At 43.8% G+C, this 12,208-nt stretch overlaps 2 protein-coding genes across 3 annotated transcripts in view; both read right to left on the reverse strand.

The window, feature by feature from the left end:
* Positions 1-481: 481 nt before the first annotated feature.
* On the reverse strand, positions 482-3,314 carry LOC109515899 (NACHT, LRR and PYD domains-containing protein 1b allele 2-like). Of its 2 annotated transcripts, none has more exons than XM_019870021.1 (6): positions 2,619-3,314; positions 2,272-2,534; positions 2,026-2,154; positions 1,387-1,516; positions 1,219-1,266; positions 482-800 (listed from the first exon to the last, which is right to left on the reverse strand). In XM_019870021.1, exons 1-6 carry the CDS (start codon positions 2,692-2,694, stop codon positions 487-489), a joined length of 960 nt encoding a protein of 319 aa, XP_019725580.1. In that variant the 5' UTR covers positions 2,695-3,314; the 3' UTR covers positions 482-486. The 2 variants fall into 2 exon arrangements, with proteins under 2 accessions (XP_019725580.1, XP_019725579.1); XM_019870020.1 differs by having other exon boundaries at positions 2,613-3,314.
* The window catches only part of LOC109515728 (uncharacterized), a 26,784-nt gene continuing 17,810 nt past the window's right edge, over positions 3,235-12,208 (reverse strand). Inside the window, exons 4-7 of the mRNA XM_019869688.1 lie at positions 10,416-10,470; positions 10,141-10,235; positions 3,618-3,835; positions 3,235-3,539 (exon numbers count right to left, since the gene is read on the reverse strand). Of these exons, the coding sequence (XP_019725247.1) occupies positions 3,235-3,539; positions 3,618-3,835; positions 10,141-10,235; positions 10,416-10,470 (673 nt within the window). The remainder of the gene's footprint in view (positions 3,540-3,617; positions 3,836-10,140; positions 10,236-10,415; positions 10,471-12,208) is intronic.

The raw sequence follows: 12,208 nt of genomic DNA on the forward strand, positions 1-12,208 counted from the left end.
ACATTTTCAGTTATTTGCTGTTGTATCGCCGATTTTCAAAATGCAAATGATCTGTTTATTTTCAAAGAATAGTTTGTTTTGTTATTGTTTGGTTGGTGTCTTATATGAAACTGCGACATTGCGCAATTTATTTGACAGACAGATTACACAGCGTAATTTGGGTGGCATTTTATTTCGTATTTTTAAATCATCTTTTTATTTTTGACTATCTGTAAATTTAGTTTCCTGCTGTTAATTGTGAATGCATACTTGATGCTTTTAAATGCTCCTGAAATTAAGTGCTGCTTGACGAGCCTATACAGTATTGTGTTCATGTATGTGACGTCACTGAAGGCCTAAGGTTGAAATGCACGGCCCGCCACTGAGGAGCTGACGACAAATATAATGGAGTCATTAAACATTTAATCAACACAATTTTCTTCATTTTTTGCAAACATTTTAATTCAACAGCATAACAAATGTGATAAAAAAAATCATCTCTAGTTTCTACATATCCAAAAAGCTCGGGGCTTCTCCGCTGCTTGGAAAGGATATGACCAAGGGCAGCCGCAGCTGGGCGTAAAGTGTACGGTCTCTGCGCTGAAGGTGAACGATCATCATCGCAGAAGCTTTGGATCCTTTCTTCCTGATCGTATCGATCAGTGCACGTGCTCTGTCCGCGCGGGTCACGTTCCCCTCTATTATTGCTTCTCTCTCACCGTCATTCAGGGTTGTGTCCGAAAGGTCATCCAACAACTGATTAATAACTTCTTCACTGACTCGCTCCACAAATCTGGATCTCACTCGCAAAAGCTCAACATCTGGAACAAGAAAACAATGGAACTTAAAAGGTTCCCTCATTATGCTTTTGTTTGCATGGCAGTTAAACTTTGGGACTTGACTTCCAATAGCAATTATGAACGAAAGTCTCTTCAACATGACAGCCCAAAGCTGTTTTATCTGTCACATTTGAGAAGATTTGGGAATATCTGTGTGGATAAAACTATCATTGAGCAAACTCACAGAAGAACACGATTTCATGTAAAATTCGGACTTTGTTCTGACCATGCATTTTTCCCTCTTTGGTGTGACATTTATCACTCGTTTGAAACAAAACAATTAGCTCTGTCTTGTGTCCACGCTCGTGTCTCACATTTTCCTGCAGCAATATTTTATTTTGATGACTATTTGCAGTCAAATCAAGGCAAAAAAGAAAAAAGATAACAAAAAGATGGTCACCATATTCCGTCACGACACGCATGAAGGGTCTCTGACTTGAGTAGTCAACTGTGGAAAAGAAAAAGCAGATTATTCACGACCAAAATAATGTGTCGGTAATGTAGACAAACACACCAAATTTCTAAAAAAAAAATAAGAAGAAGAAGAAGAATACTTATCAGCACGCACATTGTCGAATCTCACAGCTCCACACTGTTCCAGTTGCATTTTCAAGTGAGAGGGTGAATTCATTTCCTGGTTGTTGGATGAACACCTCAATGTAATTAGGGTCCCAACTTTCATATATGAGCTGAAAATGCTATGAGAGAAATCCCAAAAGAATTCCGAGTAAAAAACAAAACCAAAAAAAAACAACCATCGTTCAAGTCAAGTGAAAATGTCAGCACTGTTGACCATTTCAGGTCCGGGCACAATTTGCTTTCTTTATTTAAGCTTAATTTCACCTGGCGGACCAGATTCTCATTTACAAGGTCAATGAATAGCACTGTCGAGTTTGGGCATGGGGAGGTTACATAATGTGAGCGGAGTACAAAGAGATAGTGGCTTCTTGTTAAATAGTCTGTCCATCCATTCTTCATGTGTTTCAGGTAAACGTGGGGCAGTCAATTTGTCTCTGCGAGTCAAGAGAGGGCCAAAATACAGGGAGTATTGTTCACAGTAGTGGGTGTTAAAAGGAGCACCGGTGAATAAAGTGGGCGGCAGCGTGGTACAGTAGATGGTGTCCACCTTGTGGAGTAGATATTTTGAAGCCGCCCGATGAGCACAATTGTGTTGAGCTCCTGTCAAAGGCAGTTCTTTCAGCCATACCTTTGGGCATATTGCTGCACCTTCCACATCAGTTTTCAGGCTGAATTGGTCATTCATGTTCAAGACACCCAGGGGGTAGGGCTTCTCAATCCTTTCGTAGCCTTTCTCTTCTGCTTTCTTTTGTAGTTCCTGCGATGGAAAAACACACAACAGTCACAAAGACACCTCATCAGCAGCAAAAGTGAAGTAAAAAAGAACCATATTGACTGCAGCAATCACACATGTGCCATGAAAAGAGATAATTACTGCTTCAAGAGCAGGGTCGCTCGGGATCAGATAAACATGTAGCGTCAGGAATGCTTTCTTGGTCTTGTAGATGAACACTTTGCACTTCAGAGACACAAGAAAGCCAGCCCAACGCTTGATCCGGGTGAGCACTCCTCTTGCAGAAAAATCTGTGTGCGGTAGCTTGACATGGGATGGTGTGACCTCGGGCACGTTTTCCACACTAACTCCATCATTATCTGAATGCAAAACTGCAAACTTCTCGAAAATTGTAGGATCAACAGCTGCACAAGAGAAAATGCACCATTGTTAATTTGCACACGACCCGACAATGTCTTTTCTCTGCAGCCATCCTCACTTACCCGTGCAGATCCAGTGTGGCAGATAGACCTCATCAAACTGCCCGTCAGTCAGCGTGATGTCCAATAAGGGGCCTGCAGGCATGTACTGCAGGGCTTCCAATTTGTGATCGTGCTCCCACCACTTGCCAAAGCGGTACTTAAAGCTCAGAGGAAAATCCTTACAAATCCAGCGCAGGCCCGAGACACTGCACTCAAATTTACCTGGTACACAGCAGAAGCTGGTGGGAAACAAGGTTATTATGGTTAATGAAAATGAATACAAATTGAAAAAAATGCTAATTAAAACCAAAAAAAAACTTTTTAAAAACAACGATAACAACAAGCTAAAATTACTTTTTACATTTACAATACAAACTAAAGATAACTTTATTGACAGGTAAACTGTCCTTTGTTTTCGCCTGACAATTCATTTCATGCATAAGCATTCAGTGTTTATTTTCAGCTGTGTGTTTACTTTGGCAATACTGTATGGAACAAGGAAGTTAAAAAAAAACATTAAAACAGTTGCGATTCCCTCACTGTATGGCGTGTAAATGCGAAGTCACCAGGTAGCACTTGTCTGGCGCTTGCCTGGAGTTGACACATTTGATATGGCTCCTCCGCTACTCCTACCACGTTTCAGCTAAATCTTAATCTCGCTTCCTGTTCTCAGACACTTTTGCTGCTTGCTCTCTCTTGCATTTTTACACTGACCAGCTTTTCTTCTCATCAGGAATGCTTTCTTGGTCTTGTAGATGAACACTTTGCACTTCAGAGACACAAGAAAGCCAGCCCAACGCTTGATCCGGGTGAGCACTCCTCTTGCAGAAAAATCTGTGTGCGGTAGCTTGACATGGGATGGTGTGACCTCGGGCACGTTTTCCACACTAACTCCATCATTATCTGAATGCAAAACTGCAAACTTCTCGAAAATTGTAGGATCAACAGCTGCACAAGAGAAAATGCACCATTGTTAATTTGCACACGACCCGACAATGTCTTTTCTCTGCAGCCATCCTCACTTACCCGTGCAGATCCAGTGTGGCAGATAGACCTCATCAAACTGCCCGTCAGTCAGCGTGATGTCCAATAAGGGGCCTGCAGGCATGTACTGCAGGGCTTCCAATTTGTGATCGTGCTCCCACCACTTGCCAAAGCGGTACTTAAAGCTCAGAGGAAAATCCTTACAAATCCAGCGCAGGCCCGAGACACTGCACTCAAATTTACCTGGTACACAGCAGAAGCTGGTGGGAAACAAGGTTATTATGGTTAATGAAAATGAATACAAATTGAAAAAAATGCTAATTAAAACCAAAAAAAAACTTTTTAAAAACAACGATAACAACAAGCTAAAATTACTTTTTACATTTACAATACAAACTAAAGATAACTTTATTGACAGGTAAACTGTCCTTTGTTTTCGCCTGACAATTCATTTCATGCATAAGCATTCAGTGTTTATTTTCAGCTGTGTGTTTACTTTGGCAATACTGTATGGAACAAGGAAGTTAAAAAAAAACATTAAAACAGTTGCGATTCCCTCACTGTATGGCGTGTAAATGCGAAGTCACCAGGTAGCACTTGTCTGGCGCTTGCCTGGAGTTGACACATTTGATATGGCTCCTCCGCTACTCCTACCACGTTTCAGCTAAATCTTAATCTCGCTTCCTGTTCTCAGACACTTTTGCTGCTTGCTCTCTCTTGCATTTTTACACTGACCAGCTTTTCTTCTCACGAAGCCAGAAGCAACATAAAGCAAACTTTTATACTGTATCTGTGAGACTGTTTTTTTTTTTTTTTTTGGGTACAGTCGGTTGTGGCCATTTTTCAACATTTTTCGTTTCCTCCTCACGACAACATGAACATTGCCTGCTAATTAGCACGAGACAGCTCTTAGCAACAAGACTAAAAGCATGCGACTTTTCTTTTGCACTGAAGTCTATCACAAGCTTCTTCAGCAGTTGGAAGCACTGGAGAGAAGAATATACCGCCTTGAAGTTTATGTGGTGGTAAATTGACAGTCCGGGAATGAAACCTCTTTACCGAGCTCTCAAAAAAGTGGGCCGGCTTAGGCTAATGGACAGCTAATTAGGTCCGCAAGGACGGACGTAGCCTTTGGAAACGGCACCCAGTCAGCAAAATTGGTCTGGCCCGGCTCTGTGCCACATACACCACTTGCACTTGGCCCACATACCTCAACAAATTACGTACCTTCCCAGTCAGCAAAGGCATCTGGCCCGCATTCGGCATGAAGCTGGCACAGCTGGCCTTGTGTCGGCACTGGCAAAATGCATGTGGGCCGAACACGGCCCAGGAGTGGCAAAGCAGGCACTGGCTTGACTCTGGCAAACCAGATGTGGGCCAATTGTGGAGTGAAGTATTTGGGCCAGAAATCAATTTACAACTCCGGCCCATATATGGCCAGCCAGTATTGAGCCACCCTTAAATGCAGTTTCCATTTTTTTTTTCTACACAGAGCCTTGTTTTACAATTGCAGACCTATGCGGAATTCCATTCATCACACACACACAAACACACACACACACACACACACACACACACACACACACACACACACACACGCGCGCGCTAGCGTGCCCGCACACACATTTGCACACGCACGTACTAATTCTTGTGCATGCTCGCTAGTGCGCACACACAAATTGAACATGGTCAAGTAAGATTATGTTGAAGTCGACTGGCGTCAGCGAATGAAGGTACAAGTTTTGAATCTGCGTGTTTTTTAGTTTTTTTCCTCGTACGTACTTTAATATACAACAGTCAAGTATTGCTACATTCCGATACAGTAGGTGGTGATGCACCGTAAACGTTCGTTTCCACCCGCCAATTAAGAAGAATAAGAACAACAAGAACAAGAAGAAGAAGCAAGAAGAACAGCGCTCACAGCCTCGCGTGGCGGGATGCCTCCGAGTGGCGCGAGGGGGGAACGCCGGGGCTTTTGGCACCTGATTCGGCTAAATGCCCACCAGCCGGCGGGGAAGGAGGTGGGGTCTCACCGGAAGGTGAGGCGCCCAGTGCTCGCCCCGCCGGAACAGAGGGGAGTGGGAGTAGCCGCCCCACAACCCTCCTGAAACAATAATCAGGCGAGGGCCCTGCCGGGGCCCTCACTGGGTGTGAACCTCGCGAGGCACCAGCCGATTGCCCAGGAGAAGGAGCAGGACAGCGCTCGCAGTTAACGACGATGCTCTTTGCCCACAGTTGGCCATGCACGCTCCAGTGAGACATCCAGAAAAGATGTGGTGAGTATATTTATTTCATGCTTAGGTTAACATTTGTCCTTTGTGACAGTGCATTGACAGTTACAATATGAAGACAATTCTGTTTAGAGTTTAGCCTGAATTTTGAAGGGCGCTAATAATGACGATTAGCATTAGCCCGAAATGGAGGGGGAGATTATGTGCTCCAAGACAGATATGACTTCTTTATGGTGCCATAGGGAAATATTAAATATATATTGTGCTACAATTTAAGGGTTATTTACATGTATTTTTTTTCTAAAATTGTCACCTGCAGTGTCTAAATTAAGACTGAAGCGCACGAATTTTGAAAATAAACTGCTCAGCTACGTCACAGGCAGGCTGGGCGTGAACCTGCTGCGTCACAGTTTCCGTGTGCATATGAGTTTAGTGAAAATGTAGGTGATTGAACAGTCAGAGGTGCTGCCAAAAAAGAACCCTTTCTGCACTGAAATACAATGAAATTAATTTTGATTCAGTTTGCTGCGATACAAACTGGATACTTCATACTTGGCCATAAAGTTCATTTAAAACTTATTACCTCAATTCAAAATCAAAATCTGATGTTGAAATAAAAAGTTTTGTATTTGTAAGATTGAATATGAAAATAAACAGAATTTATTTTCAGTGAGGATCAAATACAGTTTCAAAGAAAAAAAAGTATCCTTTCAAATTCAAATTGTACAATTCAGATTCAGTTATTCAGTATGATTAAGAGTAAAATGTACAAATCCATCCATTATCTGAACCACTTAACTTCAATTCATGTAATTCAAATTCGGTATAAACTATTTAAGTTATTCACGTTTAGTTTTTGGTGGCAAATATTCCGCTCCACAGTGTCACACCTAGTTTAAGAAATTTCAAGGGTTATTTTTACTGACCATTCATTGGTCATGACATGTACAAATGTTTGTTTTCCTAACACACTGTCCATCCTTGTTTTCTTACAGTTCTTACAGCCGCTGTGAGACCTAACAGCCAAACATCTTGGGCCTCAGACCAGGAAATCGATGTCACAATCAAGAGACGGCTACATCTGGCTCCTAATCGGGATGGTGACAGGAAGGAGAGCATGAGAAGAAAAGCTCTTCAGTGGCAAGGCCCCAGGGGTGGATGAGATCCGCCCGAAGTTCCTCAAGGCTCTGGATGTTGTGAGGCTGTCCTGGTTGACACGCCTCTGCAACATCACGTGGTCATCGGGGAAAGTGCCTCTGGATTGGCAGTCCGGGGTGGTGGTCCCTCTTTTTAAAAAGGGGGATAGGAGGGTGTGTTCCAACTACAGAGTGATCACACTCCTAAGCCTTCCTGGTAAGGTCTATTCAGGGGTGCTGGAGAGGAGGGTCCGTCGGGAAGTCAAGCCACGGATTGAGGAGGAGCAGTGTGGACCAGCTCAACACCCTTAGCAGGGTCCTTGAGGGTACGTTGGAACTTGCCCAACCAGTCTACATGTGCTTTGTGGACTTGGAGAAGGCGTTTGACCGTGTCCCTCGGGGAGTTCTGTGGGGGGTGCTTCGGGAGTATGGGGTACCGAACCCCCTGATACGGGCTGTTCAGTCCCTATACTACCGATGTCAGAGTTTGGTTCGCATTGCCGGCAGTAAGTCGGAATCGTTTCCAATGAGGGATGGACTCCACCAAGGTTGCCCTTTGTCGCTGAATCTGTTTATCACCTTTATGGAGAGAATTTCAAGGCGCAGCCGAAGCGTTGAGTGGGTCCGTTTTGGTGACCTCAGTATTGCATCGCTGCTTTTTGCAGATGATGTGGTACTGTTGGCTCCTTCAAGCAGGGCTCTCCAACTCTCACTGGAGCGTTTCGTAGCCGAGTGTGACGTGGTTGGGATGAAGATCAGCACCTCCAAATCTGAAACAATGGTCCTCAGTCGGAAAAGGGTGGAGTGCCCTCTCCGGGTCGGGGAGGAGATATTGCCCCAAGTGGAGGAGTTCAAGTATCTTGGGGTCTTGTTCACGAATGAGGGCAGGAGGGAGCGAGAGATCGACAGGCGGATCGGTGCAGCGTCCGCTGTGATGCGGACTTTGTATCGGTCTGTCGTGGTAAAGAAGGAGCTGAGCCAAAGGGCGAAGCTCTCAATTTACCGGTCGATCTACGTCCCAACCCTCATCTATGGTCACGAGCTATGGGTCGTGACCGAAAGAATGAGATCCCAGATACAAGTTGCCAAAATGAGCTTTCTCCGTAGGGTGTCTGGGCTCTCCCTTAGAGATAAGGTGAGAAGCTCGGTCATCCGGGAGGGGCTCAGAGTAGAGCCGCTTCTCCTCCACATCGAGAGGAGCCAGATGAGGTGGCTCGGGCATCTGATTGGGATGCCTCCTGGACGCCTCCCTGGTGAGGTGTTCTGGGCATGTCCCACTGGCAGGAGACCCCGGGGACGACTCAGGACACGCTGGAGAGACTGTCACCCAGCTGGCCTGGGAACGCCTCGGGATCCGCCAGGAAGAGCTCGAAGAAGTGGCTGGGGAGAGGGAAGTATGGGCTTCCCTACGAAAGTTGCTGCCCTCGCAATCCGACCCCGGATAAGCAGCGGAAAATGGATGGATGGATAGATAGATTTTTTGCCTTTGAAACTGTATTTGATCCTCACTGAAAATTACATTCTGTTTATTTTCATATTCAGTCTTACAAATACAAAACTGAATTTAAACATCAGATTTTTTTTTAATTCAGGTTTTCAATTAACCTCATGGCCAAGTATGAAGTATCCGGTTCGTATCACAGCAAACGGAATCAAAATGAATTTCATTGTATTTCAGTGCAGAAAGGTTTCTTTTTGTTATCTTGCCCAAAATTACTGGCAACACCTCTGACTTTACAATCACCTACAATTTCACTCAACTCATATGCACAAGGAAACTGTGATGCAGTGGCACTGTCTCCAGTCCAAACAGCATGGCTGGTCTCACCACGGTTTTATACACCTTTCCTTTCATCTTGGCTGAAACTCTTCTATTGCACATCACACCTGACACTTTTCTCCAGCCGTTCCAGCCTGCCTGTACACGCTTCTTCACCTCTTTTCCACACTCTCCATTACTCTGGACAGCTGACCCCAAGTACTTAATTTGTGTGTGCGCACAAGCGAGCGTGCACAAGCCGGAGTGTGTGCGAATAGAATTCCGCATACGTCTGTGATGTAAAACAAGGCTGTGTGTAGAAAAAAAAATCTGAAACTGCATTTAAGGGTAGCACAATACTGGCTGTCCATATATGGCCCAGGGTTGTAAATTGATTTCTGGGCCACATACTTCACTCAACAACCGGGCCACATCTTGTTCGCCAGAGTCAAGCCAGTGCCACTTTTGCCACTGGTGGGCCATGTTCGGCCCACATGCCTTATGCCAGTGCCGAAGCAATGCCACCTGTGTCAGCGTCATCCCAAATTTGGGCCAAATGTCTTTGCTATCTGGGCAGTGCATCATCCGGTGGCCTTCCCTGAAATAGACTGGGAGCGAAGTCGATAGACGTGAGACAGTGGAGCCAAGCATGCACAAATGAATGGGGAATCTGATTGATTGGTCTGAGCTGAATATCTCTTCAACCCCAAGGAGAAAACAGCCATGGACAATAGCTGTAAGAAAAAGCAGCAGCAAACACAAACTTCGCAGACCATAGATGTCCAAGGAAAAAAAAATTACTAAAAAGATTTGCTCCATTTCTGTCCCCCTGATGGAAACATTCCATCAAAAGAAACAGTCATCTACTAAGCCTCAAAAATTGATAATCAGTCCCAGAGCGTTAACGGAGATAACACCAAAGTGCTGCTGTTTTACCGATGACAAGGTGTCCAATAGATAGAACCAAAAGCAAAACAAATCCTTTTCGAAGAACAAAAAACTAGTCAACAAGAAACCCGCTATGAAATCTACTTCAAGCGCGCCGAATTTGGAAGACTAAAGTCTACATGAAATACAAACTAATGATCACAAAAAAGGAAAAACAAATGATGACATCTACAGCACATAGAGATGCTGAATAGTTTCGCTGTTAGAATAAAAAAATAAGAGCAGCGATCGCCAACAAAGTTGAACATTCAATAAACCTACAGTTAAGTCCAACAGTGTCGATTTCAAAAGAGTCCTTCGTATCCCATCCTATCATGCAGAATGTTTTGGATTATGAGCCGTTCCTTTACTTCTTTGTACATTTCTCTTCCGATCATTCTGGTACCACTTGACGAAGGTGTTTTACATTCAGAAGCAATCAATTCCGTTTCAACACCGTAGGTATTAGTTTCCCTATTGCACCCAGTGACTGTAGTGAAAATGTGTTTCACCTGTACCAGGTGCCCCCATCATCACGGCTCACTTCAGGTTCACGATGAATCCATTCATCCTCAGCAACTGTTGCTGTTTCAGTGAACCACTTCTCCTGGTTAAAGGGACAAAACATGCAATGAAAAGTTACAGTGATTGGGAATTATCCCCCTCCACTTCACCCATTTTCATTGAATTTCATGGAATTAAAATATTATTTGATTCTTCATTTTGGGGACACGTCAAGAATTTGAATAGAGGAAGACAATCAACATTTTGTAGAGGATGTACTTACTGTGACAACTTCAAAGTGTTTTCTTTTGTAGACTTTCACCGATGATGATTTGGACCTGAAAGGGGTCAAGTATTACGTGTATAAATGAGTAAACAAATATAAAACAATCAAGCCTTGCCAAGTACTTAACAACAGACAAGCTGTCTGGTCATTGTCAGTTTATTGACCTTACTCGCTATTGTTCTTCAAGGGTTATTTTCTAGACCAGGGGTCAGGAACCTGTGGCTCACGAGCCAGGAGTGGCTCTTTTCATGATTGCAACTGTCTCGCAGATAAAACAAAATATTCTCACTTGTTTAACCCATCCATCAATTTTTCACTGCTCATTTCGTGTTCAGGGCTGCAGTTGCCGGCAGGAGCAATTTTAATTGGATGTTCCTGGTTTACATTGGCCGTTGCTGGCTAAATAGGTAAACACCCTCTTTTGAATCACTCTGCTCAGTCACTAGCTCAAAGCTAACCCCTTGACAAAGCAGATGGTGAAAAGATGACGAGTGTGGTACACTTCAGGACGAAAGGACAGAAGAATTCGCCTTTATGGAGACAACAGCTTCTGTGGTGTGTCTAATTTTCAGTGTCAAAATTGTATGGATGAAACTGTCGAATGTAAAGCGGCACGTTGACACGTGCCATGCTACCTTCGCATCCAAATACCCTGTGGGAGACAACAGAAGTAAGCGTGCTAGCTATAGAGCAGAGTGCAAGCTAGCCAGCAGCAACTCCGCGTATGGGCCCGGCAAAGTGACAATAATTCCGCTATCTTTGCTGGATTTTTAGCAATAATGAGGAATGGAAAACTGTTTTCATTAATTTTAATTTTTTTATGAAAAAAATAAATAAATAAATTGAAAGTGCTCTATAAATACTGTTGAGTTGAGATGAATGGTGAGTCGTATAACAACATTATTTGAAAGAATAAATTCAGACGCTTATTATACTGATATTGTGTTGAATTCAATTTTAAAATGCAGTCAAACCTTGGTTTTTGTCCATAATCCGTTCCAGAAGGCTGTTCGAAAACCGAATTGTTCGAAAACCGAAACCACGCTCTTTTAAAAAAAAAAATGTTTATTGAACACGTCTGCTCACAATGAAAAGCGACACGAGGAAGCGTCACTTCCTCGTCTATCCGACGAAGCATCACTTCCTCGTGTAAGGAAGGCGAGAGGAGTCAAGTGGTGCATTCAAGTACGCTCAGTTTGTTCGAGAACCAAAACACAGTTGTAATCCGAGGCATAAAAAAAACTAGAAATTTTTTAACAATGTTAACAAAACAGTTAACATAAAGTAAAATAATAAACACAACACATAACATAAAACACGGACAGTCGTGCAGTCCTAACCACTTTTCCGGGACACGCTTTCTCTCTCTCCTCATTCTCAACTTCAAGCCAGCCATCCATCCAGCCGCACCAACGCCGACTGTCCAACAGCGCCGACATCTCCACTGAACAAAACGGGGTTGTGAAAAATGCTGCCCATTACAGGCGCAAAAAACACAAGCGCCCCAGGTCTGTCCAGCCCCGACAGTCAATGGCGCCGACATTCCTCCCAATCAAAATCTGTGCTGGTACAGGCGTGCTGCCGAGAAGGCGCAACCACCAAGCACAGATACTTCTCCTTTGACGAATGTCGTGGCCAAAAAACGCTGAAAACAGTCCATATCAGGTCCACACGATGAAACAACAAACAAAATGTGACAAAACAAAAGACAAAAACAACAAAAAAGAACAAAAAAGCAAGGCTCTTGAAGAGCACTTGCAGAAGGCTGCCTACTCGGGCGCCATCTTGGG

The sequence above is a fragment of the Hippocampus comes genome, unplaced genomic scaffold (genome assembly GCF_001891065.2).
Source record: "Hippocampus comes isolate QL1 unplaced genomic scaffold, H_comes_QL1_v1.1 scaffold9, whole genome shotgun sequence".
Taxonomy (NCBI): Eukaryota; Metazoa; Chordata; class Actinopteri; order Syngnathiformes; family Syngnathidae; genus Hippocampus; species Hippocampus comes.

Bases quoted from the DNA above. Each gene is read 5' to 3' on its own strand.
- LOC109515899 (XM_019870020.1), bottom strand. From the start codon at position 2,694: ATGCCTGCAGGCCCCTTATTGGACATCACGCTGACTGACGGGCAGTTT. The intron at 2,535-2,612 runs GTAAGTGAGGAT...TCTCTTGTGCAG, and splicing joins GCCACACTGGATCTGCACGG to CTGTTGATCCTACAATTTTC. The intron at 2,155-2,271 runs GTAATTATCTCT...TTTCCATCGCAG, and splicing joins GCGACCCTGCTCTTGAAGCA to GAACTACAAAAGAAAGCAGA.